Source organism: Triplophysa dalaica, chromosome 4 (genome assembly GCF_015846415.1).
Source record: "Triplophysa dalaica isolate WHDGS20190420 chromosome 4, ASM1584641v1, whole genome shotgun sequence".
Taxonomy (NCBI): Eukaryota; Metazoa; Chordata; class Actinopteri; order Cypriniformes; family Nemacheilidae; genus Triplophysa; species Triplophysa dalaica.
Genome location: NC_079545.1, coordinates 22,681,586 through 22,709,501, shown reverse-complemented (window position 1 = coordinate 22,709,501; position 27,916 = coordinate 22,681,586). Strand labels below are relative to the sequence as shown.

The window sequence follows — 27,916 nt, the reverse complement described above, 5'->3', positions numbered from 1 at the left end:
AAATACTGAGAGCAAATGCCCGCTATTTTAAGGTTATTTTATTATTTTCTTTCTGTGTATGTTTGTATGTGTGTTCACGCGTTGCCGCGACATGCAAGATTGTTTGGGTTAAAACGGCGCTGTTGTGTTGAAAAGGAAGTGACTGCCTGTTGTGGTGTGTATACTTGGCTCTGATAAGAGGACTCGTTTGGCACCTCTCAGAACAACAGGAATAGAGCAGTTACCCAAAACATCCCTCTGCTGACAGGCGGCAGAGTTCAGCCTCAACTTAACCTGAACCCACACAAATCCACACATCAAAAATAAACCTGTAGAGAGCAAGTCATTTTGCAGGTCTTATTAGGCATCCTAGCTCCTCCAGGAACACTTAAAATGAGTGTTCACCAAAAATGTTAATTCTGTCATCGTTTACTCACCTTCTTGTTATTTCAAACCTGTGTGACTTTCTTTCTTTTTCAGAATACAAAAGAAGATATTCTAAGGAAAGTTGGAAACTGAACAGCGCCGGCACCCTTTCACTTCTAGCATGGACAAAAAACCAATGCCAGTGAATTGGAGCCAGTTACCAACATTTTTCTAAATATCTCCTTATTTGTTCTGCAGACAAAAATCTTACTAGTGCGTAGATGTTGGGTGAACTTTTCCTTTAAATTAAAAACAAGAAAAATTCTACTTGTAATAGGTTTTCCTTTATTCCCCAGTCAATGGGTCTTTATTTCTTATTTACTTTAAAAGCTGAACAAATTTCATGTACATTGTCAGAATTTTTCATCAGTAATCTCAGTGTTTGAGTTGTACAGATTAAACATAAAAACAGATAATCAGAATTTAAAGCGACTCATAAAAAGAGGAATTAGCATGTTTAAAATGTCACAAACTAATCATGTTTAAACTTTGTAAATATTTGCTCTTATTTAAATCATTTGAAACTGTAGTTATATGTTCTGTTGTACCCATGACACCACTTCATGTCTCTTCTATGCTAAGAGATTCTTGCATTTACACTACATTGCTCAAGTTACCCAATTCCGAATGGTTTTCTTCAGTGTGGTAAAAGTAAAAAATAGTACAAACGTGTAGGCATGTAAAAAGCACATAGAAATTTAGGTAGCAACAGTATGTGGAAATAAATTAGAAATGTGCATTTGTATCATGTCAGCAGACAGATTGGATTTCCCCATTTATATACCTCACCGAAAAAGGAACGTTGGTAAGCAACGTAAACTTTGGTAGATATCAACAGCGATCATTACTTTTTTCATGACTATTATCACTGAGCACAGCCTATACAAGTTACTACTATAATTCTCAGCTTTAGCACATCTTCACCGTACAAAACTGTAAAAGTATTTGAAAGTACGATGCCCTTCTGCTTCAATCATGGGTTTGTTCACACAACAGAGATCCAGATACTCCGTACACAGCAGCCTATTAACAGTCTGTTAAAAGCCTGAGAATTATTGACTATTTCCTGTCTTTTGAAGTGCCCACTGGTTTATCTGACTGCAGCTGTGTTCTGAAGGACAGGCATTATTGTGATTTTACTTCTCATCTTGTTCTTGTCCACAGATTCTGCCCATACTCATCTAGCTGACTGAGTCCGAACATACTAAGCAATTTATTTAATCATTTTCCTGGCAGGATGTCAACAATGAATGCAATGAATTTATTCTTATGTTGTTGTATACAAACAATATATTTATTTGTTGTGTTGTATTTGTGGTTTATCATTTAAATAGAATGCTGTGCTGTGCAGTTATGCTGTACTGTAAAATCTTTAAGGCTCATTATAATGCTTTGTGCGCATTGACTGTGATATCCCGTCAGCGTGCTTCTCTTTCCAGCTCCTTCTGCTGTGTTTACGATGCGGTCTGGCACTGCCGACCCACGATGACACAGTCAGAGCACAGCGGATCAGAACCAGCCCCAGACAAGGCATATCTTTGGCCACTGCAATTTCAGAGAAGAGAGCACGATCTCTGGGCAGATTAATGGAGATGTCGCTGGTTTCGAAGTCCCGGACGACGGCTAAGATCTCCTGACGGTCTGTCTGATGCACCATCCCGCGGACGTTTAACACAGCAGAGATGTGTCTCCTCCTGTGAGGGGAGATGTTCAACAAAACAGTGCTAAATAAATAAACTGCTATTTAGTTAGAAGTGTTAAAATGGCTCTTTTTTATATTAAAGAGAAAAGGTAAAAGGTTTAGCAGTATGGACGAAGGTTTCTTCATGTAAATAATGTAAAACAGTTATTCTAAAACAACGAAAATCTAAGTTTTATGAATCAGGAAGTGGGAGGTGATTTTTAGAAAAATCACAATATTTTAGAAAAAAGTGTGATCCCGTCTGAAAACCAGATTTAAGTCTCAAAATCTAATATGATTTTGACAGGATTTCATCCTTTGACATGACCTATAGTAAATATGATATCAAGGTTTATTTTTACAGAATGTTCTTTAAGTGATTATTTGTAATGTGTCTGTCTCTCAGCAGCGGTCATCTTGGTTCATAATGTCAAAGTCAGCTCTCTATACTGCAAAGATGGCCTGTCCCTCATATAGATAACAATGTGACAATGTGTATATGTGACTGACTTTATCAAAGATGGCAAAAAACAGGAAGGAGTGCTAAGCACAAAGAAAAGTTAGCTAGCCTCGACTTTTTGCTTTTGATCTTTAGTTTGTGTGGGTGTGTGTTTGATAGGAGCGTGGCACCAGTCAGTCTCCTGTGACCTGGCAGGAACAGGAAGTACTCCAGAGCCACTTCCTGTCTACCGGGGAGGGCCGTGCGTCAGCAAGCAGGAGCACTGCCAGCCGGTGACAGAGCACACATATACACCTCTCTACATCCAAACAAAAACACCGGACTAAGTGGGGTCACATTTCACCTATTCCCCTGTTTACTGCCTGCTGCTGCCTCCCGTCCACTGGGTCCCTTCCACATAAAGGAAAGTTGGCACCGAGATAGAGCACTTCAGTGACTATTTTCAGACAGACATTCTTAGAATGACCTCAGGAAACAGCGAGGTGTTGTGAAAAATAGTCCTCAACTGCACCCGGAAGTGAGAGGGAAACGTGTCCGATATTTCATGAATGAAAGCACTTTAAGACGCCTGGGTTCAGGTGCAACCCTTCCGGAGGTTTAAAAGTGTTCAGCAAAATTGCAATAATGCATTTGTTATGAAAATGGGCAAAGTGCTAAAATTAGAGCATTGAGTGCCAGAGACAGAAATTGATGTGTGGGATTTAGTTGCAAGTCTGACGAGAAAATAACTTGACTTAAAGGGCCGCTATCCCAGAAAAGGCACTTTTGCAAGTTTATCTAACAGAAATTTATCTAACAAAATCAGTGTGTGTGCAGAAACACCCTGTAATTATACAAATCCTACTATTCTTCTTTTTGTAATCTCCTTTAAACCACAACAGTGACACAAAACAGGCTGTTGGCGGTCCCCTATCAATCTGATGTCACATTGTTTACGCCTGCCAATGACTGCTCACAGACTCCAGGATTCTTTGGAAAGGTCTCCTCCGGGCCATTTGACCGTCTCTAACGAGTCGATGTGTCAGTGTATCACGCAGCGCATGTGGAAATAGGAACTTTTCATTTTCCGCCTATTTTAGTATACGATATAACTACAGGGGTGTCAAGTTTTAAATAGGAAAAATATCGAAACTCTTTGGTCTCTTTTGAATGCAATGCTACTGGTCTTATTTGATTCAATGATCTATGCTAATACTATGCTAAAAGTGCTATTGCCAGACCCGGAGATCGGCAGAATACATTCCAAAATGGTAAACTCTTGGGAAGTTGGAAAATGCGCATATTTCCAAAAAAAGGGGAATGTGGAAAGGTGATTTTTATAGCCGTTAGTGTATGGTTTTGGTTGGGCAAGGCTTTACAGGCGTAATTGCTCTTTCCGCCATATTGCTTGTCTTGATGTCATCCAAAGCACATGTGTAAGCATTCTATTTCGCATACGGGGAGGAGAGCAGAAGCTCAATTGCATTTAAAGTGATAAACACAAAAACGGCGCGTTTTCCATTGCAGCCACAAATGGTCATGTTCAACATATTTTAATGAAAGATATGTGGTGTATTTTGAGCTGAAACTTTACAGAGACATTCTGGGGATACCACTGACTGTTTTTACATTGCAGAAAACACCTGGATTAGCGGCCCTTTAAGGGATAGTTTACCCCAAAATGAAAATTCCTTTATCATTTAATCACCCTCATGTCATTACAAAACTGTATGACTCTCTTTCTTCTGCAGTGCACAAAATAAGATATTTAGAAAAATGTTGGTGGTTAAACAACATTAGCCTCCATTGACTTTCATTGTATGGTCACAAAACCAATGGGACATTTATCAAAATATCGTATTTTGTTTTCTGCAGAAGTGTTTTTGAACAACATTAGACTGAATAAATGAACACATTTTTTTGGGGGGTGTACTAAACATATGACTTTGACTCGGAAGCCTTTACATCTGACACTTTTCAGATTTTACTAATTCTCAAGCACATTTATTTATCCTGTAAATAAATTATAGTTAAAAAATGTGCAGTTTTATAAAACTAACCTGCAACATAATAAAAAATTGATGCCTAAAGCTAGAATGGCTGCTGAGTGTTTTATAACTAATAATAAAACATAAAGCTTTCCTTCCTTTTACGGTCTTTAATGTGAAATGTGCATCCTGTTCTACATTTTACTTCTATTTTATCATTTTATAGCTTTAGTCATTGCAAATTCTTCCTGAGGCCTGAGCCCGGTTGAACAAAGCACCTTAAGTGTGATTTTCCTTTAAGTGTGCCCTTAAATATACCTCAAGTTTTACTTAAGTTATTCTCCCATTGTCTTTGGTAAAGGGAAATCACCCCTTAAGTGTAACACTTAAGGGAAAAACTTAAGGTGCTTTATGCCACCGGGCACTGACCTTTCCTCAGAATCCCTTAGTAACCACTGCCATTCTTATGAATCATTATACCTTCATGGAAATATTCTTTGTTTGTATGCTGGTCTTACCGTATATCTGGAAACTCCTTCACCAAAACTCCAACCTCCATCTGAATAGAGGGTGTATCTTCAAGTACAATGATGTCTGCCAGGTGAACGATCACACTGTCCAACCAGGATGCATTTGACTCCTGAAAAACGTAACAAATTTCATGTTTACTTTTATTCAATTATTATTTTAACACATTTTAAACTGCGTGATGTAGCCACTCACAAGATCTTTAAATAGAGCCTTGAGTTGTTTGGCTTCGTCTTGCAGACGGAATGCCACTCTCTTCCTCATTTTGAGAGACGTACAGATGATCCGCCCTCTCATGATGGCACGCACATATTCAACCAGGACCCGCCTGTGCACCTCATTAACCAATGTCTGTCAATCAAATTTACAATCAGTCAACCAACCGATGAGTGTGCGTCTAAGAGCGTATTTGTTTTGGACGTGAGTCATACCTGATATGGAGGGCAGTCCATTCTGCGGAACTTTTTAAAGTGCTGTTTAATGGATGTCTCAATGCTCTCGTAGGCCTCTGTGTTCTCTAGCCACTTCCTCTTTACCAGCTTATCAAAGAATGGCTGGAAACATGTCAGAAAAATAATAAATAAAAGCTTTGAGAACCCTATCGTGTGGGCCGAATGTGAATGTGTGCTTATTTCTCACCCTGAAATGTACAAACAGTATGTCAGCGAGAACTCGCACAGACTGGTTGACAATTCGCTCTAGAGAGGAATGAGCTCGCTGAGAGACGTCCTCACTGCCAAGAGTGTCACACAGATGACAGCGCTCCACAAAACTCCTACACAGTTGGAAACAGCATAACTCTAAATTCTCACAGACTTACATCATCTCAAAATCATAGTCTTAATTGTCATTAACATTTAGTATTTTTAAAGACTTTTTCAACAATTAGCCAATAATTATAAAATAGATATTTTACCAATGCAACTATTTTACAATCCTATGTATGTTTATGCATAATTAAATTTCTATAATGTACATTTTCTGAGTAAAATAAAACATGACATCAACCCTGGTGATTGTTCGAATAACCATTTATCCCCTCAGGAACATCCATTTATCAAAATTGAAAGTTGACTATACAAAAAACATATTTATAAAAACTAGACTATTTTTCTTATACATCTCTCAAATCGATCGCCCATCCCTACAGGTTGGGAAAGACTGGACTAGACTGATATATAGAATAAAGATGAAAAACCTGAATGGTGGAACACAGTTGACAAGAGCAATTGTCCTGGAGACATAACCATCCCCACTATCCCCAAACTCTGACTGTGTGTTGTGGAACATCTCAACCTTTCTCTGGAAACTGAAATACAACCACACATATATTTATCTTATCAGATATATGTTTCACGTTTCTGGAGCTTTTGAAGTGTCTAAATACCACCGATGAATAGTCATTAAAAGTAAAAAATCATTTCCAAAACATTCTACTATTTGTTTTTATATTTATGCTATTATAAAATACGATATTATACCATACTATTTATGCTTTTTATATGACTTTCAACATCAACAGAGTGTTTATGATCATACTGTCTGCTCTTCCATCTCACCTGTGAAGAAAATCTGCAAGTCCATTCAAGGTGCAGCGAGCAATACGGGCTCCTAATGGCTGACTGACAGCTGTTGATCTGTCCAAATCTACTTTTAGCCTCTGGAACACACAAAGAAATTTGAGAAATATGATGTTCAAAAATATATTTTAAATAAATAGTTCACCCAAAAATAACAATCCATCATATTCTCGCCCTCATGTCATTCAAAATCCTTTCTTCTGTGAAACAAAAGAAGATATTTTGAGAAATGTCACTGTGGTTTTGTGTTCATACAATGAATGTTAATGGTTGCCAGTGTTGTATAGTTATCACTTTGTTCAAAATATCTTTTTTTGGTTTATGCAGAAGTCATACAGCTTGGAAAAGAACTGTCCCTTAAGGGAAACAAGTAAAAATGAAAAGGATGCATGCATCACTTTCAAATAAACATGGTCACTGCTTCATTTGTAAATGTGGTTTACCTGTATAATCGATCGGGCAAGGCCACACTGATACTCTTCGATGTGCAACTTCTGAGACCAACGCTTTTCCTCCTCTTCCAAAACCTGAGACAGCTCTGTAGTCACCTTCTCCTTGAGCAAAGAGAGCAAGATGGGAGTTAATTGAACGATTTGTTTCCATATGTTAGTAATCGAGGCATGATTTGAATTAAGGTTACCCAAACAGTATCGACACAGTCCTGTTCCAGCCGATCTATGACATCATCTGGAAGAAGAGGATCTAGAGCTTCACACACTATGGTACCCATCACTCCAACTGTAGCCAAGACGTCCCTGTGACAATTCATAATGTCAGCGTACGTGCGTATAAATAAATGTTTTATGTATCCACAATCACACACTGTGTGAAGTTGTGTTGTTTTCTTGTGTACAGTAATTTCCTCAGGTATTCAGCAGCGGTGTTGTTTATGATAAACAATGCAGCTGTTATTAATAGACCTGAGCAAATTCTTCCACTGGGTGATTAGACATAACTGTGTGAAAGAGACTGAAGGGAGGATGTTTAAAAAAAGAAAACACAAGTCACGTCGCATTCATGCTCCTGTATGCATGCATGTACCTGTTGTAAATGTTGTAGATCCAGTCCAGCAGCGAGTATATATCTGAGATCTGAATGGGCCCACAAGTGATGCTCTTCAGCCGTTTGGCAACAGCCTTGTGATAACTCTGCATGTAGACCTGAAACACGGCAAACTCCTCAGGATACACCGCCACCACGTTGCGATGTGCAGCGTCCATGTCTTCCACCACCCTGCCCCTCAAACGCTCCAAATACATGCCCATCTGACCTGCAGCGATGCCCCCCGGCTGTGGAAGACACCAGTCGGCCGCCTCTCCAACTGCCTCCACCCACCTTTGACGCATCCTCCTGGGTCGCTTAGATGGACGCGCGCCCTCACGCGAGACAGGACGGTCTTCGGAATGAACTTCAGCTTGAAGGTTGGACTGGGCCTCTTGATGCATGGCCCAGACCTTGTCAGCTTGTTCCTCTTGCTGTATGACCAGAACCACAAGGCCCAGCTGAGGTCCGGTGCACGGTTGCCGTAGCGATTCCCTCACCACATCCCACATCTCTCTCTGAAGGGCCTCGTATAAGAGCTCCACGTCTTTCACTTTGCGTAATCCGGAGTCCCACATGCTTGGACCGGAATCATCACCTCCTGTAAAAGCCAGCAGGGGGAACCAGGGAGAGGAGGTCAATGTGGGAGAAGGGATATTGCTGGACGTGGTTGAAGTGGATGTGGTTTGTGTCATGAATGAGGGGTCAAGTTCACACTCCCTCTCGAGCTCCTGAATGTGGGTGTCGGCAAGCAGCAGGTCTCGCTGATTAACCAGCTGCAAGATCTCCAATACTAAATGTGGAACAGAGAGAGACGTTAATTTTGTTTATTGCCACCGCCATGTGTTTGAACACTTGTGTGTTGTTATGTTTGGAACAGGTTGTGCACGGTTCTGATTTTCGGTGAGGAGCTTATCAGGTAGGAAGGTGTGCAATTTCCTTTCTCTGTGGAAGTGTTTAATGATTGGCCGATGACTCACTGAGACTTTGAGACTATGTTACTGATCGCTAAACCAATGTATTATGGGTAGAGCATTGAGACCTTTGACATGTGATTCTGAGGGTAAAAAAGTTTCAGAGAAAAGTACAAACAAGTACACAGGTTACCTGATAGTGGCTCCCTGCGTTTGACTGGCTGTTCTTCCTCTACAAGCTCTTGCTCGGACTCCACGGAGCTCTGGTTTGTTAGCGAGTCTCGTCTAAGCTTGCTCAGACTGACCATACGGAGGAACGAGGGACGTCTGCGATTGTCTTCATCGTTTTCAGTGCTCAGGTCACCAGTAGGCAGACTGTCTCTGCGATCGCTCTCTTTACGCCGACCTGCCAGCCTAAAAAGAAAACGCATAAAATGTTCAACCTTATCACAGAAATTATGGATCCATTTTTATGGTCATATTGATGCATCTTTTATCTACAGACCCTAAGGAGTTTAGTCCTAAATAAAACTGAGAATAACTGTTATCACTCCATGCATTTCTTTTAAAATCAAACTTGAGATCCACCGATATATCAGCCAATAATTGATTTTGGTCGATTAAAGAAAATTCTCACACTATCGGCTGATGGTTTATAAACAGCCTATATATCCTGTCAATCAAAGACAGGAAAATGCAATGATTTTGTGCTATTTGTTAATTTGTGCATCACCAGTTTTATTTTTTATATTAATAGTCATTATATGAATTAATAACATTCAGAAAGTGAATATATAATAGTACAATTTTCTGAATCGCTATCGGCAGATATGACTATGAATCGGCAATCATATCGGTGGAGACATTTAGAATCATTGTGTCTTTAAATCAATCCCATGACTTTGGTTTTTCTAGCATCACACTCTCACCTCAGTAAAGTCATGATCTCCTCTGAGGCTCTTCTATAATTCCTTTTTTTCTTCTTGTCCGAGGAAGGTGTTGCCGGGAGAGTGGCACTCCGTAGTGAAGGTGCGCCACCCCACACATTCCTCCCAGTGATGCGAAGCCCCTTTCCTAACTTTCCCAGGGTCTTCAGCGGTGATGAGCCACAGATGCGTTCCAAAGTTCCTCTCTTTTCTTTGGATCCTTCGATGACCTTCGACACTCCACGCTGCTCTGCATTTGCCTCATTCTCCAGTACCTCACTCACCTGAGATTGGTAATCTTGTCCGTTTTCCCAAACCCCACCGTCTTCCTTATTCCAACCTATGCCTGCCCATGCCCCCTCAAACGGATTGAGATCGGATGGTGGCAGAATGAGTTCCCTGTTGCTATGGTTACTTTTAAGGATGAGTTCACCATTAGCATGGTTACTCTTTCGAAGGAGATCACCATTACCCTGGTTATTTTTTAACCTGCCGGGTAGCTTCTTGAGGATGGGCATTCTGGCACTGGTTAACTAGAAGACAAAATGGTCACTGCGGTTATTAGATTCATTTTTAATGAGCTATACATGAATCATAACAGCCTAACATGATATATATATAAAGGTACTGTATGTCATTTTTGGGGAGTTTTTAATTACATAAATGCAAACATTACTATGTCGTCAGAGGTGTTTAAAGACCTTACAGAATAAAACGTTTTGTTTTTATTACATTAGAATGAGCTATTTCTATCTACATACACCTTAGGTCCCCTTACATGGAATTTACCATGTTGTTTCTATAGTAGCCCTAAACAGATAAACTGCTCTACAGAGCATGTTGCATAAAAACGGACATCTTAGTTCTTTGTCAGCCACCGTAGTGCTCCAAAAGGGAGGGGTGGAGTGAGTCGAGTATGGGTTGCAATTTGCCACCTCAATGCTAGATGTCGCAAAATTTCATACACTGAATCTTTAAGCCATGATACATTTCTAAAAAATATTCTCTAACAGTACTCCAAGAATAGTTGTGTCACCGAACAGCCGATTTCAATTTAGTTTAATTAAGGGTCAAATCTTAAGTCTAAAAATAAAATGAATTAAGTTAGTTTATCAAAGGTATAGTCCACTATTCATCCTGCTTTAAGGTAATCAGAGTTGAAACCTGTTCAAACCGCCTTTATCAGGTCACTACTAAATGACTTTGCCTTGTTGCATTCTCATTGTTCAGTATTCCGGTGAGCGGAGTGCATTAACAGCATGATGTGTGTGTTTGTCTATGCGTTAGCAATTTTTAAGCACCTCTAATCAAATCTCAGGTCCAGATGTGTCAGAATAGTTTCCTGTCTTCAAGGTTTCACAGAACATACACACTCAAGCACATGCAAAAACAAAAAACATTCACTTTCTTTCTGGAATGTCTCTCACGGGACCAATAAAGCATCTACCAACAAAAATGCAACAATCTAGATGTGCATCTGTTACAGACAATCTGCTTGTGACTAATTGTTTAAAAAAATGCAGATCTTTTCATCAAATTAACATTGTTTTAAAGATTCCTGATGATATTTGAAATAATATTGGTGTACCCCATTGGGGTAGGGCTGTGGTCGACCTGTGGTCGACGTTTTAGAATCTTTGCTTTGCATTATTGAGATGTTTTCCTGATGTGGTCAATTTTGGATGATAACTTAAAAAGGCCTATCAAACTCTTAGGGCAACTGCTCCATTATCATTAAGTTGTCATTTATGGCAGACATGCTTATATTTGTTAATTTGTTTTTAAAGCATCCCAAGTGAGAGCTTGGTCAGTGTTTTAGTTATTATACATGCAGCAGGAAAGAAAACTAGTTGTTAAGACACAGTCCTAACTTTATACAACTGGGATGTTGTCTGCTGTGTTTTGGCTAAATAAACAAATTAACCCCAATAGCCAGAAGACAAAACGCAGGCGAGACACATGGACTACCCTGCACACTGATATTTATGCTGCAGAGTGCATTGTAAACAGTATGAACATAGCCAATCCTGACATTAGTTTTAACGTAATTAACTTCACTTGTGATCCAAAATGGGTCATTATATAATCGTATTAATTTTGCAGTAATTGTGAGGGGATCTTCAGTCTTTCACTGTTTGTTTAATTTTACTCTCTCTTTAAACAAACAAGTATTATTAGAGAAATACTCGTTTTCCTTACAAGACCAAAACCATTTACACAGGGTTTACAAATGGTTTCACTGACTAGCGATTATTTAGGACTAATCAGTCTTACGTGTTAGATTTTAATTACAGCATTCTATCTTTTTTTGTAACTGCTGTGAAGAAGTTATGACCAGTCTTAAAGAAATGTTTTTGATGACAAACTTGCAAGACGGTTTATGCAACATGCACCTAGTCATTAGATGTTTTGATTGAATCATTATTGTCCAGTTTCAGTATTGCCAATAAGAGAAGAGAAAAATGAATACAATTTTAGATAGATTATTATACACAAGAAAAAATATATTAAATACATAAAAAAATGACATTGAAGTACATTAAATTAAAGCTTCAAACATTACCAAGCATAATAATTTTTTGCCAGAAAGTTGTCTGAACTAATTTAGTATTTTTTAGGCTAATTTAGTAACATAATTAGTTTGATTAAATAATTAATTCATAATTATTTATAAAAAAGTAATAATACAACTTTTTTCTTATTATCATCTCTATCTTTTCACACAATCATCTCTATATTTTCAAATCAGGGAACAGCTAGGTGAATCTGATATTGTCAAAAGATAAAATTTTGTAAAACACCAATAAACAAGAATTACATAGTTCTGTTTTATTTGTTTTTCTATTTTAGTATATAGCATTTTTTATTTTATTTTTTGGTTACTTTTATTTTCACTTGTTACTGTTTTGTTTTATTTACTATACTTAAAATTTCACCTCAATTCTAAAAACATGCACATATGTACATAAATAAAACATCTGAAGCAATGATCTGAGAAATGCAGCAGCAAGATTTAGACAGAAAACTGTAGAGAAAACATAGTCTATTATTTTATTGACTACAAAAAAAAACACTATAAATGTAATAAATACATTTTCAAACAAACAAACAAAACCACATATCTTACCTTATGTTGAAGTGGGCAGTCAGCTCAGGTCAAATCCATCCCAGCGTATGTGAGTGAAATAGAGAGCCTATCAGTAAGACAGAGACCAAGTATGCATGTTTGTGTGTGTGTGTTTTACTCTCCAAGATTTTGGGGCCTTCTGCTGGAATGTCGGAGGCAGCCTTCACATTGCTACCAAATGATGAGGGATTTTCCTCAGGAAAAAGAGACACCCTCCCTAAACAAACATACACACATACATACACACAAATCTTCACACACACAAACAGTAAGCAACACGTGTACACACTCAATAAAAACATTGTTAATACACTCAGAACAATGAAGGGTTTTTAAATTTCTTCACAGCGATACCATAAAGAACCATTTTTGGTTCCACAAATAAACATTCAGTCAAAGGTTTTTTTAAAGAACCATCTCTTTCTTACCTTTTTAGAATCTGAAGAACCTTTTTTCACTACAAAGAGCCTTTTGTGAAACAAAAAGGTTATCCCGATGTTAAAGGTTCTTTTTGGAACAATTTAGACAAAAAGGTTCTTATCTGGCATTGTGAAGCATATTTTTAAGAGTGTATACAGCCATTCACACAGTAGGACTCCAAAAGAGCTTTTTGATTCTTGATCTAAGATCCATAGTGAATAAAGCTAATATAAAGCTAATATTGCCCCTAATTCTAACTTAGAAAAATAAAATTAGTGTCTTCATTGAATTATTAAGTTCATTCGTAGAAATAGTATACATAACATAAAAAATATAATGAAAGAAGCAAAGCTGAAATACACAGTGTGCATCTTGCCAACAACTGTCACTTCAGTTACGCATACTATGTCCCCGTATTTGTATGTAACAAAAAGTGTACATACTTTTAGTGCATACTATGTAGGTGATCTGGAACTCAGCTCATGAACCATCATCACACAACTGTAAATTAAATTAACTGAAACAGTTAATGCAGAAAAACAGATTTGCAAAGAAATGTAATTTTAGACAGCCATTTCTCTAACTCTCTAAAAGGAAAGAGAATGTCAATTTTCAAAAAATATTTAATATAATATTTAATCAATAATCTAGAAATAAAATGCTGTTGACAAACAGCATAATTGTTCATCAACAGCACAGTTATAATTTTTGTAATTGTTTTTTTTTTAACAAACAACATAACAAAAGAAAAATGAAAAAGCAATCAATCTTGCCACTAAAACTTGTAGTTAAAGGAATAGTTTACCCAAATATGACAAATCTTTCATATTTTACCTTTATGCCCTTGTGCTGTTTGTTTTTCAGTGTCTACGTATGTCGGTTTCTATGTGTTGTTTCTGCCCTCTGGTGTACGCTACGTTATAGCACAGCGTATTTAAAATAAAACCCACTCTTCTGCCATAAATACCACAGAAATTCACAATAATGGTTACTTTTTTATTAACAGTTTATTCAATCAAATCAACCCGTTTTTTTGTATTTATAAAGTGTTAATATTCCCATACATTAACCACTGCTCAGGGTATGGCATATGATAATATTAATATGAAGAAAAAACTAATTTACAACAATCAGAATCACAAGATTTAGCTTTACAGAGTGAGAATAGCACATAAATTTGCAGTCAATCAATTTTCAGCCAGCCAACAGCATGGGCAATGCAAACATAACCATACATAAATTTATGCCAGCAGTGATGATGATTATTTCACAACTTCACTTCAGCTAATTGCTACTAATTAAAATTTGTAAACATAAACCTCTGGGCTTACTTTACTAGTTAGATATCCTATGTGTTTTCAGAGTCTGTGTGTTAGGTAGCTCAGTCCGTTGACCACAATGTACCAGACCTCAGTACCGGGATACAATCACAGTGTCTGATGGGTTCGGTGTTGATGGTCGTCTCTGTGATGATGGATGTTACCATGGTGATGAGGGTAAGTATGGAGGCAAGGATGCTCTACTCCCTCATTCTGCAACTCGTCTTGTTTATGGAGACCCTGCAACTTCTGCAACAACTCTGAAATGAAGCCCTGAACACGAAAATGTTGCTGCTCAGGACAAAAACATAAACTTCATAGCATCCTATCATACAAAAGTTTGGTACCCTCACGATTCACGTTTAGCAAAAACTAGGACAAAATAAATACATTGTACATAGGTGTATGTGTACTGGTCCGCATATGTTTATAGCTTCACTATCAAACAGTCAAACTTGGAATGCTGAGAATTTCACCCTGGTATGTCAAACTCACACATTGAAGCTGAACACGTTGTGTTCTGTGTGTGTAGTTTGTGTTTTTAAGTGGTCTGTTGCATCTTCACTGCTGTTTCTACATGTGTCAGCACCTGAAGCACTTACGCAGCGATACACACACAGGCACCATTCTGCACTTCTCAGACACACACACAATAGTAACAATCATGTACACGCTAAACAAAAGACTGAGTAAACATTGTTAGTCCTAATGAAAGAATGTCTTTGTATAACAGCGAGCAAAAATACAAGGAGAGAGAGAGAGAGAGAGAGAGAGAGAGAGAGAGAGAGAGAGAGAGAGAGAGAGAGAGAGAGAGAGAGAGAAAGAAAGAGAGAGGGTAAGACAGCAAAAGAAAGAGAACAAATGACCATTATGAGAAAAACGTGGTAGTGAGTGTCAGCCACTGCAATGTCCCTCAGAAATAGAGAGAGACCATAGATGGGTACTGATAAAAAGTGAAAGAATAATTAGAACAGAAGGAGAAACGAGGATGTAGAAAGAAAGAGTGAGAGGAAGAAAGCGAGAGTACCTCAGTATTGCTGGTGCAGGCTTGCAGAAGCACCTGTAAAATAACCACAATTAAAACTCTTTAATCATTCAAAATCATCATTAAAAAAAATACAATACACTAAGTCTTCCAAATATTCACAAACCTTGCGAAATTATTTCATTATAAGGACTTAAAACTAATGTGCCAAGAAACACAAGTAGGCCTATAGGATTTAGTGTAAGTGAGAGAAGAGAGGATTATGGGACCTGTAGTTTTTGTGTTCGTGTTTCATCACTTGGGAGTTCCAACAATTCATCAATGTTCACTTCCTCTGGCATGTCCTTCAATGTAAAGAACAAGAACAAAAGTATTTTAATATACACTTCCTTCATCATTTAAAACCAAAATGCGTCCCTCAAAAATGTTATGTGACTAATATTATCTAACCGCATTATGGCTCAACTGCTGAAGTTCCAACATGTCCTCACTCTCAGGTATCTCTCCAAGTTTCAAGAGCTCAGGGTATTAGATATCCCCGCAATTAAGCCTCTCAAAGTTTCAATATTCCATAATCACAATGGAATTTTTTCTCGTGCACATCAGCTGAATCCCAGGAGCAGAGAAGGAAATTGAGATAACAGACCACATTACACAACTCCAGAGGGACATCTCTGTCCTGTGTTACTGTGGGACAGCCTCATAACCCAAACAGCTTATGTTTTACTTCCGCTTTGTTGCTGACTGGTTCTCTGGGGGTGTCCATGTAAGGTAGCAGTAGAAATAAGTGATCCCTCTGTAATTGAGGGAGATTAAGCAGGACCTCCCCAGGCACATCCTGAGGCCTGGTCGTCCTCACCTTTTATGGGCAGTCAACATCTATATCTGAATATCTTATACGGCACAACATTAATCACTCTTACACCTTTATAAACCTTTGTTAGTGTTAATTATATAGAGAGATTTATTAGGTTCAACTCGGAGGACAAGGTCTTTCCATATAAAGGTGCGGAGGCAGAGATTCACATGTCCTAATCATCCTTTAGATTTGGAAACAAAAAGTTTTAACACGACAGAAAGGCAGTCCTTTCAAAACGTGTTAGAAAAACTGCATATTATTATTCATCACACAAACAAATATTCCAATGTAAAAGCAAACGTTCATTTACTTTCATTCTGTCTCGGTTTTAAAATGCCATCTTAAAGGACCACATCCCCATACAAGCTTATTTTTTACTATTCAACATGGCAAGAGCATGACAGTTATTAAAATTAAAAGGATAGTTCACCCAAATAAATGAAAAGGTTCTGCTAAACCCAGAGAAAGATATTTGATACAATAACAGGAACCAAGCAGATTATCACCCCCCATTGACTCCCACACTATTTATTTTCCCTACTTTGGCAGTAAATGGAGGATGAGATCTGTTTGGTTACTGACAACAAAGAATTGTATACAGGTTTGAAACAACCTGGGGGTGAGTAAGTAAATGATGACAGAATTTTCGTTTTTTGAGGAACTATCCCTTTAAAGAGATATAGACGAGAGGAAGACGAATGTGCAATCTAGAGTCTAACTTGAGAGTTGTATATTAGGTAATTACAATGTGGTCAATATTTTGGAGAAGGAAATGAAACATTTCAGCAGTCAAAACTTTCATAATAACGTACGACGTCGACATGTCCTCGTGCATTACATCTGATATGTTTTTCATTACTATGCATTTGGTTTATCACATCTAATCAATCAACACTGCCTGTAGCTTCTGGCGCAGCGTCAACACACCTGTATGTGAACACGCACCTGTATGTGAACACTCACCTGTATGTGAACACTCACCTTGCCCTCGTAAAGCTGCTCGAGCGCTTCGTCAATCCATTTCTCCACGTCCAGCCTTTTCTGAAGCTGCTTGCGGTTGTATTTCACCGTTACCCGCGCTTGTCTTTTTTGCAGGTGGAACCCGTGCTCTCGAGCGGTACCTAAACCTGGGGAATTAAAATCGTGTATCTCTTCTAAGTCCGGAGAATGACTGACGTGTGTCTCCTCTGCCATGTTACACTAGTCTGCGCTTGTCGGGGAATGATGGAGCGCGCGGAGCGGAGCTGAGCTCAGAGTGGCGCGAGCTCTGTGAGATGATTGGAGATTTACAGTAACGGGACACTTGCTTAGTCAGCACTAGTTTATCTGATACTTTAATGGTTAGAAACGGATGTTAAGATGATAAAAATGTACGAATAACATAATAAAGGAAAATCTGTGAATAAGTATATAATATTTGAAAAGTTATTGCAAAAACATGATAACTATGGTTGAAAATTAAAACATAATAACAATTCAAAATCAAACATGCATTTGGGTTGTTTTGATAAAGTAATTATAAAAAGTAAAGCTAACTAACACAATAAAACACATATAATAAATATTTATAGATATAATAAAAAACATGATTTGTTGAACTTTTAAAACAGAATAAACTCTCCATTTATTTTTAAGCTAGTCTTGTCTGTAGACAGAAAACATGGGAACTAGATGTTTCTCATATAATTTATTTCAGATTTTCATTAAAGTAAAGTACATGTACAAAATAAATTAACACAAATTTTTACAAAGACACGACAATGATTGAAAGCAAAAGTACAAAAATGCAAAATAGAAACTTAGGTGTAAATTTAGGATTAAATTAATGTGGCAAAAGTAATAAACATTCATTAGACATACACTCCAATGAAAATCTGATTTTATGCAATTTAACATTTTTACGAAACAATTACAAACATTTCCCCATCTCATTAGAGAAAGAATACACGCTGCTTAACGCACCATACAAAACTGAAGCAAAACCTTCCCATTTGGTCTAATAAACGTTGTATAAACATATTCCTGGCTGTGTTCTGCTAGCTTCCTTTCTCTACATATTTTTATTCTATTTGTTTAGACTGACAACATGACAGATTCAGCTGCATGAAACATTCTGACAAACCTTCGGTGAAAAAGTAAAAATAAAGAAATTCAACTATTATCCTCCTGAGAAAAAGGTCTTTGACATTTTTTTATTACTTTTATACAGACTGAGCCTAGACTGGAGTGCAGTTAAACCAGCTCTTCTGTTTTACTTTTGTCTCGTGTCTCTTTGAATAGAGGTATTTCATTTACTTCTCTTTGTACAGAGTTATTATAATCCCTTAATCTTTGTATAAAGATATTAGTTCTCTGTATATAGAGTGCTGTAACCTAAAGCAGTTCAGTTTTCTGTCTGTATTCTATATTCACAGAGCCCAGCACACATGTGCATGTTGGCTTCTTTGTTTTTTGGTTTACAGAGTCGTCCACCATACAGATGGTAAAGATCCAATTGTTAATACATATTCAATACATTCATTCACCTGTTCATTCATTCATTCATTCATAAAAATTAAGACAAAACAAGTGCTACATCCAAATTCTTAATCCCTGCATGTGAGTGTGTTTGACGTGTTTGTGTCTTTCTGTGTATGATTTTTTTGCTTAAAATGCATTTGTTAATGTGGGAAACTGTGTAGGTCTTGTAACAAGTCACAATTTTTCTTCCCCGTTTTTAATCATTGTTTTACTTTCATTACTTTATTTTTAATAATCCTGTGGTGTGACACATGTAGTAGGTGAATATAATGAATATAAAGTCTCATAATGATTCATTATATTGATTAAAAAAGTTGCAAATTGCGGTTTAATATAGCTGTAGAGGAAGTATTGCATGTCACACCACAGAACACATCAGCTGTCCAATATTTTTTTCTGTCAGCTACCCAGGTGTATGCATATGAGAGTTTGTGTGTTTAGCTTCGGTATTAACACACACTCATCTGAGCACTCCTCCAGCACTCCACAGGAAGTCCTGCTCTGCAGGCAGTGTGTTAGATCCGGCCAGCGAGAGACTGAATCTGCCCTCTGTGTTGGTGGGTTTCACCTGACTGACAGAAGTATTATATAAATCTCTGTCATAGGGATAATGCTGCCTGTCCATGTTATTCACTGTCTCTAAATCATTAAACACAGAATCGCACAGTTGCTGTCTACGCAGCCTATGTCTCCTTCTCCTGATCACCACCAGCCCCACACACACTCCCAAAAACACAGCTAGCACACCTAACACACATGACACTGCCATGGCTGAAGGGGAGGCCTGGGCAGCTCGAGGGGCCATCTTCTCCAAGCCACCCTGCACAGGGAACTCGCAGGACAGCCCCATAAACCCAGGCACACACTGACACACCGGCCCTGAGAAGTGTGTGAAGCATGTTCCCCCGTGTAGACATGGGTTTGTGACACAAGCATCTGCTCGGAGACTGCAGTTTTTACCAGTGAAGCCCAGTGTACAGGTGCAGGTGTAGTCGTTTACACCATCAATGCAGGTTCCAGCGTTTTGACACGGATAGCGAGCGCAGTCGTCAATGTTTGTCTCGCACCGGGAGCCGGTGAAACCAGGGCGGCAACGACACAGAGCGCTAGCACCCAGATCCACACATTCACCACCTTCAACAAAAGAGACAACAGAGTTGCATTAGAGTAGGTATAGTGGAAGAGGTGAGGTAACACATGAGTGTGGAGGAATATGTATTGTTTCGTTCAATGAGCTTTCAATTATCAATTAATGATTAGGTCACATGAAAAATTGCTGGTCTTTCAAGAAAAGCTGGCTAACCAAAAAGAACAGAAGTTTAAAACTTCCCTTTTAGAGATACTGTTGGTGACCACCATTACTTTTCGACAGGGTTATATATAAAAAAGCTCCATCTCACCATTAGCACATGGTTTGTGACTGCAGCGGTCCAGTCTCTTTTCACAGTTGGATCCAGTAAATGTTGGGGGGCAGCGGCAGATGTAGCCACCAGTGGTTTTCTCCTCACATGTGCCTCCGTTAAAGCAGGGGTCATCTGCGCATGTCATAGCGATGATCTCACAGTTCTTCCCATAGAATCCCTGAGGACACGTACAGGAGTAATCGTTCTCCAGATCCTACAGAGAAGGAAAAATACATGTATTAATGAAGCTGAAAGGAGGAGTTTAAGGCCTATATAACTTTTGAAAAGTGCAAATAAAACACATCTGATCATCTGAATGTACTAGCTTTTGAACAGATATTGAAGAAGAGACATCTATTTAAGATGTACATAAGTGACTAGAAACATTTTAAATATTCTGAATAAATAGCCTATATGTGGAAGGTTTGAAAAGACATAGCCCAAGAGAATGACTATTAATTAAAACTAAACAAAAGCATCAACATATGTTAATTACAGATACAACTGTTTGCTTTATTTCATGTGAGCTTTTTGTTTTTCAAAAGTTTTTCATAGCATATTAGAATAAAACATATTCAGTTGTTAAATGGTAGGTAAAGAATATTGTAAATATCTTAGATAAATATCTCCTTCTAAGGTAATAAAAACATAATGGCTCATTATGTCTGGTCTTTATACACCTCTGAAGAGATAGTTATGTATATTATATTGCATTTCTGTCAATAGAACCTTCAAAAAATTACACCTTACTGACGTAATGTCATAATGATCATAATGTTCGACTTACATTGCAACTGCCTCCATTTTTGCAGGGGTTGCAGTCACACTCATTGATCTCCAGCTCACAGTTCGTGCCACCGTAACCTGGCCGGCAAGTGCAGGTGTAGCTTCCCTGTCCGGTGTTGGTGCAGGTGGCACCGTTAGCACAAGGTTTGTGGTTGGTGCAGTAGTTGAGGTCCTGGTTGCAGAAGAGGCCGCCCCAGCCCTCTTTACACACACACTGCCACGGCTGTGAGCAGGTCCCGTGCAGGCACCCCGGGTAATGTACGCACTCGTTGCAGGAGGGCCCCTGCCACCCCAAACGACACTTACATTCACCAGGTGACTCGCAGTAACCATGCCTCTCACTGCAGTCGGCAGAGCAGATGGCTGTGGGAGGAGAGAAAGAGAGGGGGTCAAACACACCACACACAGACAAACCCCGCACCCCAGAGAGGGCAGATGAATGGGTGTGTTAAGTGTTGGGGCCAGCAGCTGGTGAGCTGACAGAGGTAATGAACTCTTTTGTATGTGAACTGTGGACAAGCGTGCACACACACACACAGACCGATTTGAGAATGTGTATCGTTGAGTTTCTTTGTTCTGCTGAACAAAAGAAGTGCAGAAGCTTCGGAGAAGCTGCTCAGCTTCCATCAGGCTCACACACAGACTAGATAAGGGGGATGTTTCCCTTCTGCTCAGGTTCCAACACTGAACACATACGCACCATCATATTCACTCACATATAAATACAGCGTAATCAGGAAGGGCTATTTCTTTTCAGTCCAGACATGTTGTCCCGAGGGACCGAACTGACATCTGACACACAAAGCTAAACACACAGGTGGCACTCACGGTCAGAGCAGTAATCTCCCCGCCATCCTTCCAGGCATTCCTTGTTTCCATTCTCATCACAGGTATAATGTCCTAGTGTGTCATCACGGGGACGGCAGTAATCTGAACATGCCTCGCCGTGGTAACCCTCATCGCAGAAAACGTGATATGAGTAACGGAGCTCACTCTGTTCGCCAAAATGAACATCCTGAGACCAATCCTCCCCGATTGCCAGGCGTCTCCGCGTGGCTAAACGATTGATCAGGTTGTTTTGATTCTCTGTGGTAGAAAAAGGTATGAATAAATAATACATTCGTAAATTGTATAATGTTAATTGTAATTTAGTGAGGTATCGTCAGTATCCTTCCTTTCTGACAATCTTGTAAACAGCCAGGGTGACCCACCTGTGTAGTCAGGATGCTCTTTGGGAGACTCTGCATTCCATGCCTCAATAATAAGAGAGAATGTCCCCTAAAAGAAGATTTGATTTTTAAAAACAAGTATAGAGCAGATCTTCACGTGATCCTCGCAGGATGATGAAACTGAGAAGTTATATCTCAGCAATTAAATATCATAATCTAAATGATATTCACATCTATTTATTATGAACTGACATGTAAACTTTTGTTTACGGTTGTTTACCTGTATGTAGTTGGTTAAGGACACTTTATATATGTTATGAAGTTATAAAATGTATATGGGTCTATCTATTTTATTATTAAGCCTAAATATCAACCATCTGATTAAATACATCAAACAAAAATAACCATTGTTGCTAGACTTAATCCAGTGTATAATAATACAAACGTAAATAAAAATTACCGGCCACTTGAAGTGGAAAGGGACGCGGATGGCAACACTGTTGGCTATAGAACTCTGGTCCGCTCGGAGGATACCCGTCTGACCGGTTCCGAAAGTGCACGGAGGTTCGGCGGAGATCACATCTTCTGAATGCTTAAGACAAATCCTAAAGAAAATGTTGCAATCTCGAGTTCTCCTACAATATCTCCTTGATGTTATGAACGAGTGAACTTTCAATTCAAACACTCCCGATGAAGCCACCTGTCCAACAATAGAGAAACCACAGGTGAGTGTTGCCTCTTTTGAGACAAATAAACAATACATAAACAAAAATAAACAAAACAATTAATCAAAGTAAAAAATGAGCATGCGAATCAAATAAGCCTTACCAAATGCAAAAGCGACAGAGAAAGAAGACAGTACAAAGAAAGATGCGCCATCCTGCTCGGTGTGCCAGTTAATCCAAAACGTCACGCAAGTATCTTCATCCGTTACTTTCCAATCGTTCTCGCGTTTAGAGTTCCAGAAAATACATAAATAAATAAATAAGAAACTTTCTACTAAATCCTCGGCACGTCCATACAAGTCATGTGTGATTGAGGAAAATAGCCCTCTCACCTCCGTTCTTCAGCGCTGCGAGGTTTGTTTTCATTGAATGTCTTGATGAATGGGCACTCTTATATAGCCTACATCTCGCCCCCCCTCCGGATGACGCCAGAGTGCACATATGGCCTATGGGTGTAGATTTGCGTACCAATATCTAGGGAACACTAATTTGTCCCTTCCAATATTTTCGACTAAACAACGAATCTAAATGTATATATAACCAAAAAAAGCAAAAATGAAAAGTAGACATCTGAGCTATTTTAAAACAAACTAAAGTAAGCCAAGCCCAAGAACATTTTCTCAATTGCCAATGTTTGATTATGGCATTTTTAATGATTATAGTAATCATGTCTAATCATGTTTCCTCAGTGTTCATATGGGATGCATTAATGCAGGTGACAGAAGCAGCCCTGTCATGCTGTGGTGAGGCAGGCTCACAGGTGATGTCAAACAACTATGGCTGTTAAATAAGCATAATGTGTTTTAGGGTTTTTCTGCTGAAGGAGATCTGGAGGAAATCTGTTGGTTCAGTTTTGATTTACCGTGTCAGAATTTTCATTGGCATCACAACGTAAGAAGTAAAAAACAATGTAATTAAATAGACCTGTTGTATATTTGTTGTTTTTCACTTGTGTATCATTAATAAGGTTAAATATAAAACAACGTTAAAATATTATATTGTTTAAATAAGTCAAGGAAACGGCAGTAAACTGATAATGCGGCAATTTTATTTATGTCCCCACCATTATCAAAATCAAAATTTCGACCTTGTGTGGGCTAATATTGGGGTGATTAAATTGAACTGCTAGATGTGGCAGCGGGGCTGATGAGGTCTGAGGTAGGGTTAAAGTTGACCACATTTCTGTTGGCATAAAGAGACAATTGTAATGACAGGTATTTAGACCAGATGGGCACAGAGTATGCAAAAGTGACGAAACTTATCCTACTTTAAAACAGTGTGTGCAATAGTACAAAATGTAACATTGCAAATCTTTGTCCCCCCCCCCTTTTTAAATTTGTAAGAAATAAATCAAAATATTAGCAAATTCAAGAATATTTCTAACATTTAATATAGCAATGTAGTAATGTGTTATATTGTAAAATAATAAATATTGTAAAAGTAAGAAGTATTAAGTTTTAAGTTTATACATTTTGTAAATGAAACTGCTGTTATGTTCCTAAATACAATTCTTTAAAAATAAAGATTAGACCCAAAGTCAAATAAATGGATTTTGTCTCAATAAATTATAAAAGACCCCCCCCCCAAACTGACACAACCTTGATCCACTGGCGCGTGCGGCCGGGGAAGCCATACGTTTTATGTGGACCGTTCTGTGTGTGAATGTGTGTGTGTGTGCGTGTGTGTGTGTGTGTGTCTTTTGTTGTGCAGTGCTGCATGCAGAGACGCGCAAACAGCCCTGCTCTGGAGGATGGGTGGGGAAATATCATCATGACGCTTTTGTGTGGGTCAGCGACAACAGCTGTATGTTAACAGGCGGCACATGGTCACTTATTGTCCACCCCAAACCGCCCGGACACACAGATGAACCGGCATCTGTTGCGGTCGAAAAACACCTCCAGCTATTACACCTACACTCGTTATAACTTTTTTTTAACTGTTTATACGTATGTGTTCGGTTTATGAAATATCCAAAGTAACATCTGCGAGCATATCATTCTATACAACCTAATTCGGTTTCGAAGTAGAGCAGCAGCTGTGATGTGTGTGTGTGTGTGTGTGTGTGCGTGCGTCTGCGTGCGTCTGCGTGTGTATGTTTGAGGAGGTCGGTCACACTCGTGCTGGCTGTGCTGTTGTTATGGTAATTGGTGACGCGTGCCTCAGAAGTCTTTCAATGAGCCATAACCATAATGCATCTCTTTCAATGTATTTAAAAGGAGTTCTTACAAATAATTATTTAAAGACCACAGATATTTGAAAATAAAATATACAGCTGACAACAGTCAGTCAGAGACCGTGTAGATGTGAATTACTTTACACGGAAAGTGTTAATCAGTATGCAACAAAAACTTGTTCTGGAAGGGTGTCTACAAACATAGTGATGTTTTCAATTCTCTTATGCGATGTGCCAGTAAAGAGCTTGTGTGCGTTTGAGATCAATAAATACTGGAGTGTGAATGTTATTCTGCACCAGATTTCTGTTGTTCTGTGGATAAAGGAGAATACACAGGTCACTTAATATATGTTTTTGAGATATTGGACATTGAAAGAACATCTCAGGTTTGGAAAGATAAACAAAGAAGTCTTGTGTTATTAATCCAATTGCACGATCAAGTTTCATTCATAATTATTCTTGCAGTAACTGATAATTATAAAACATATAAATGTCTCAAAATCATCAAAAGATGACTTCAGTATTTTTAATGAAGCTTTTTTAAGTAAAACATAATCCAAATCAGATATAATCAAAAACAAAAATACACTGATTATGCCATGCAAGAATTTGTCAAGTGGTAAGTTTAGTTTCTATGAAAAGCCGGTCACACATGGTCCAGCCGAAAACCTCGTGTAAGATTTGGGACTCCTGACATCTGCATCTCTACGAGAAAGGGGACCAAAGAGAGCATTTTCCAAAGCAGGATTTAAAAGTGCTTAGGTGGGTAAACAAGTACGATTGGAAACATAAATTATAAAAGTTATTATCTGTTGTTACAGTTTGTGGACACACAATTCATTGAACCTCAAGCCTGTTAGCCATCTTCACTAAATGAGAAGTAATATGTCATAGGCTACTACACTGTGGTTTATGAGGATTGGGGTGAACATACTACAGGAATGAAAAGATGAATGTTTCATTGATTAACCTTTTAGGTTTGTAGATATTTATCTGCCGCAACCTCATGCTTCAGTTATTTTATAGTAATCACAAAATCAGTATATTTTATCTTGTAACTTGTCATTGTTGCCTATATTCAATTCTTTCTATTTGTAATGTATTTGTAAGCAGATATTGCTTACTAGTGATAAGATCTTTAAATCAGGAACATTGTTAACTTAACAAAAAAATTAAACTATTTGGGAGATGGAGTTGACATGTCTTTCTTAAAGAAACAGTTCACCCAAACAGGAAAATTCTGTCTTTACTCCCTCACCCTCAAGTTGTTCCAAATAATTTCTGATGTTCTGATGAACACAGAGAAAGATGTTTAGAAGAATGCTTGTAACCAAACAGTTGGCTAGTTGACATTGACTAGAAAGAAAGGTTGCTTTATGTCTTTGTTCTTCTGAACACAAAAGAAGATATTTTGAAGAATGTTGGAAAGCATATAGTTCTAGGGCACTTTTGCCTATACCATTGTATCTTTTCCTGTATTCTTACATTTTTGCAATTTATTTTAAATGTAATGTTGGCTAAAACTGTGGGAAATGTTTTGTCACATGTTCAAAAAACCCAGAAGTTCTTAAACATCAATAATTCTCATGCCCAATGTTTCTCAAAACAGTTGTGTCAATTCATCTTAGAATAAGAGAATAAGTTTGTGTTTGCATCTGGGTGTTCATTAAATTATTGCATGTGTGCATGTTGACTCATTGTCAGTGTGGTGCAGATGGGCAATGAATGATTTGTGTCTCAAACGTGTGTGTTTGGGGGATGGTGTTCCCTTGGGGTAGGACACAAGCATGGCAGGACCATGGGAACTCCAGAACACCCCTCACTCCACATCCATACATCCATATTTATGACCCCATATCTAGATAACTCAGATCCCCACCAGCCTATATGTCTGCGCAAATGGGCCTGCAATAAGGCATAGAGACTTTCCTCTTACCAAACCATCAAGCACCCTACACCGTCGAGCCAAGTTGAGAAAAATACTGTAACTAAATTAAAACAGGGTATTAAAGCTGTCAACAAAGAAAAGAAAACTCCTACATACTCACACACATACATATAAAACTAGTTTAATGCAAAGCGATGTCCATTTAGAATCCCGATATGAGAGAACATATGAACGACCACACACATTTATACAATCACATCACCGATAGATGACACTCAGCTAAAAGATTTCCACACGTCATGGCATCTGCTTGCTGAGTAGACTGGCTCCCATAGGACATTTCACACACACAATATATCTGCCTGCGTTAGTGACCCATACCGGACCATCATCCTGAGGACGCACACACTAAATCTAACTACATCTGTTGGCCCCTGAGCCCCTGGGGACAACAGACCAGTCCTTTATACGCACACACATGTGAACACACACGCGTACAAAATCTGCTGGCCTTGAGGGAAAAACTAACCTTTGCCCGATGATCAAACTATTTAAATGTGTGCAGGACCAGAACTGATGTGTGTGTGTGCAGCTGCTGTGTTTTAAGCATGACAGGAATAATCTTACCAAAACTGATCTCTTATATTCAGACTATAGGACACACAAAAGTGTTGCATATTTGAGTTGTGGTTAGCTTGCTCTGATATATTTAGGTGTGGTTGAGTCTGGCCTGGGTCATATTCCCATTCTGTTGACTTTTCTCTTTTCTGTTGACTTCCTGTTTGATTTTACTGTTTCTATAATAATAATATGTTTTATTTATAGAGCGCCTTTCAAGAACCCAAGGATGCTTCACTAAAAGGAACATTCACATAGTCAAAAAAAAGTCATCATATCAACAGATAATAGACAACAACAGATCACAAAAACAGGAAACATTCATACAAACAGGGTCAAGACCAATATTAACAAATAATTGACAAACAATAGATAATACAAATAAATAAAGACATACAATTACATCAAAAATGATCAGTTAG

At 38.4% G+C, this 27,916-nt stretch overlaps 3 protein-coding genes across 5 annotated transcripts; all 3 read right to left on the bottom strand.

The window, feature by feature from the left end:
• Positions 1–679: 679 nt before the first annotated feature.
• On the bottom strand, positions 680–12,769 carry exoc3l2a (exocyst complex component 3-like 2a). Of its 2 annotated transcripts, none has more exons than XM_056747328.1 (13): positions 12,630–12,769; positions 9,506–10,035; positions 8,770–8,990; positions 7,663–8,455; positions 7,262–7,376; positions 7,065–7,175; positions 6,601–6,701; positions 6,240–6,350; positions 5,681–5,816; positions 5,473–5,595; positions 5,237–5,392; positions 5,032–5,153; positions 680–2,099 (listed from the first exon to the last, which is right to left on the bottom strand). In XM_056747328.1, the coding sequence occupies exons 2-13, from the start codon at positions 10,018–10,020 to the stop codon at positions 1,778–1,780; spliced, it is 2,826 nt and encodes a 941-aa protein (XP_056603306.1). In that variant the 5' UTR covers positions 10,021–10,035; positions 12,630–12,769; the 3' UTR covers positions 680–1,777. The 2 variants fall into 2 exon arrangements, with proteins under 2 accessions (XP_056603306.1, XP_056603307.1); XM_056747329.1 differs by having other exon boundaries at positions 7,065–7,172.
• A 1,262-nt stretch (positions 12,770–14,031) lies between these two features.
• Positions 14,032–17,471, bottom strand: ppp1r14aa (protein phosphatase 1, regulatory (inhibitor) subunit 14Aa). 2 transcript variants are annotated; one of them, XM_056746449.1, is made up of 4 exons: positions 17,194–17,471; positions 15,623–15,697; positions 15,396–15,428; positions 14,032–14,659 (listed from the first exon to the last, which is right to left on the bottom strand). In XM_056746449.1, the coding sequence occupies exons 1-4, from the start codon at positions 17,404–17,406 to the stop codon at positions 14,477–14,479; spliced, it is 504 nt and encodes a 167-aa protein (XP_056602427.1). In that variant the 5' UTR covers positions 17,407–17,471; the 3' UTR covers positions 14,032–14,476. The 2 variants fall into 2 exon arrangements, with proteins under 2 accessions (XP_056602427.1, XP_056602428.1); XM_056746450.1 differs by having other exon boundaries at positions 14,032–14,641.
• A 506-nt stretch (positions 17,472–17,977) lies between these two features.
• Positions 17,978–23,144, bottom strand: dlb (deltaB). Its single transcript, XM_056746472.1, has 7 exons — positions 22,919–23,144; positions 22,551–22,790; positions 22,133–22,199; positions 21,750–22,007; positions 20,923–21,284; positions 20,133–20,349; positions 17,978–19,866 (listed from the first exon to the last, which is right to left on the bottom strand). The coding sequence occupies exons 1-7, from the start codon at positions 22,967–22,969 to the stop codon at positions 19,193–19,195; spliced, it is 1,869 nt and encodes a 622-aa protein (XP_056602450.1). The 5' UTR covers positions 22,970–23,144; the 3' UTR covers positions 17,978–19,192.
• Between the last annotated feature and the right edge of the window lie 4,772 nt (positions 23,145–27,916).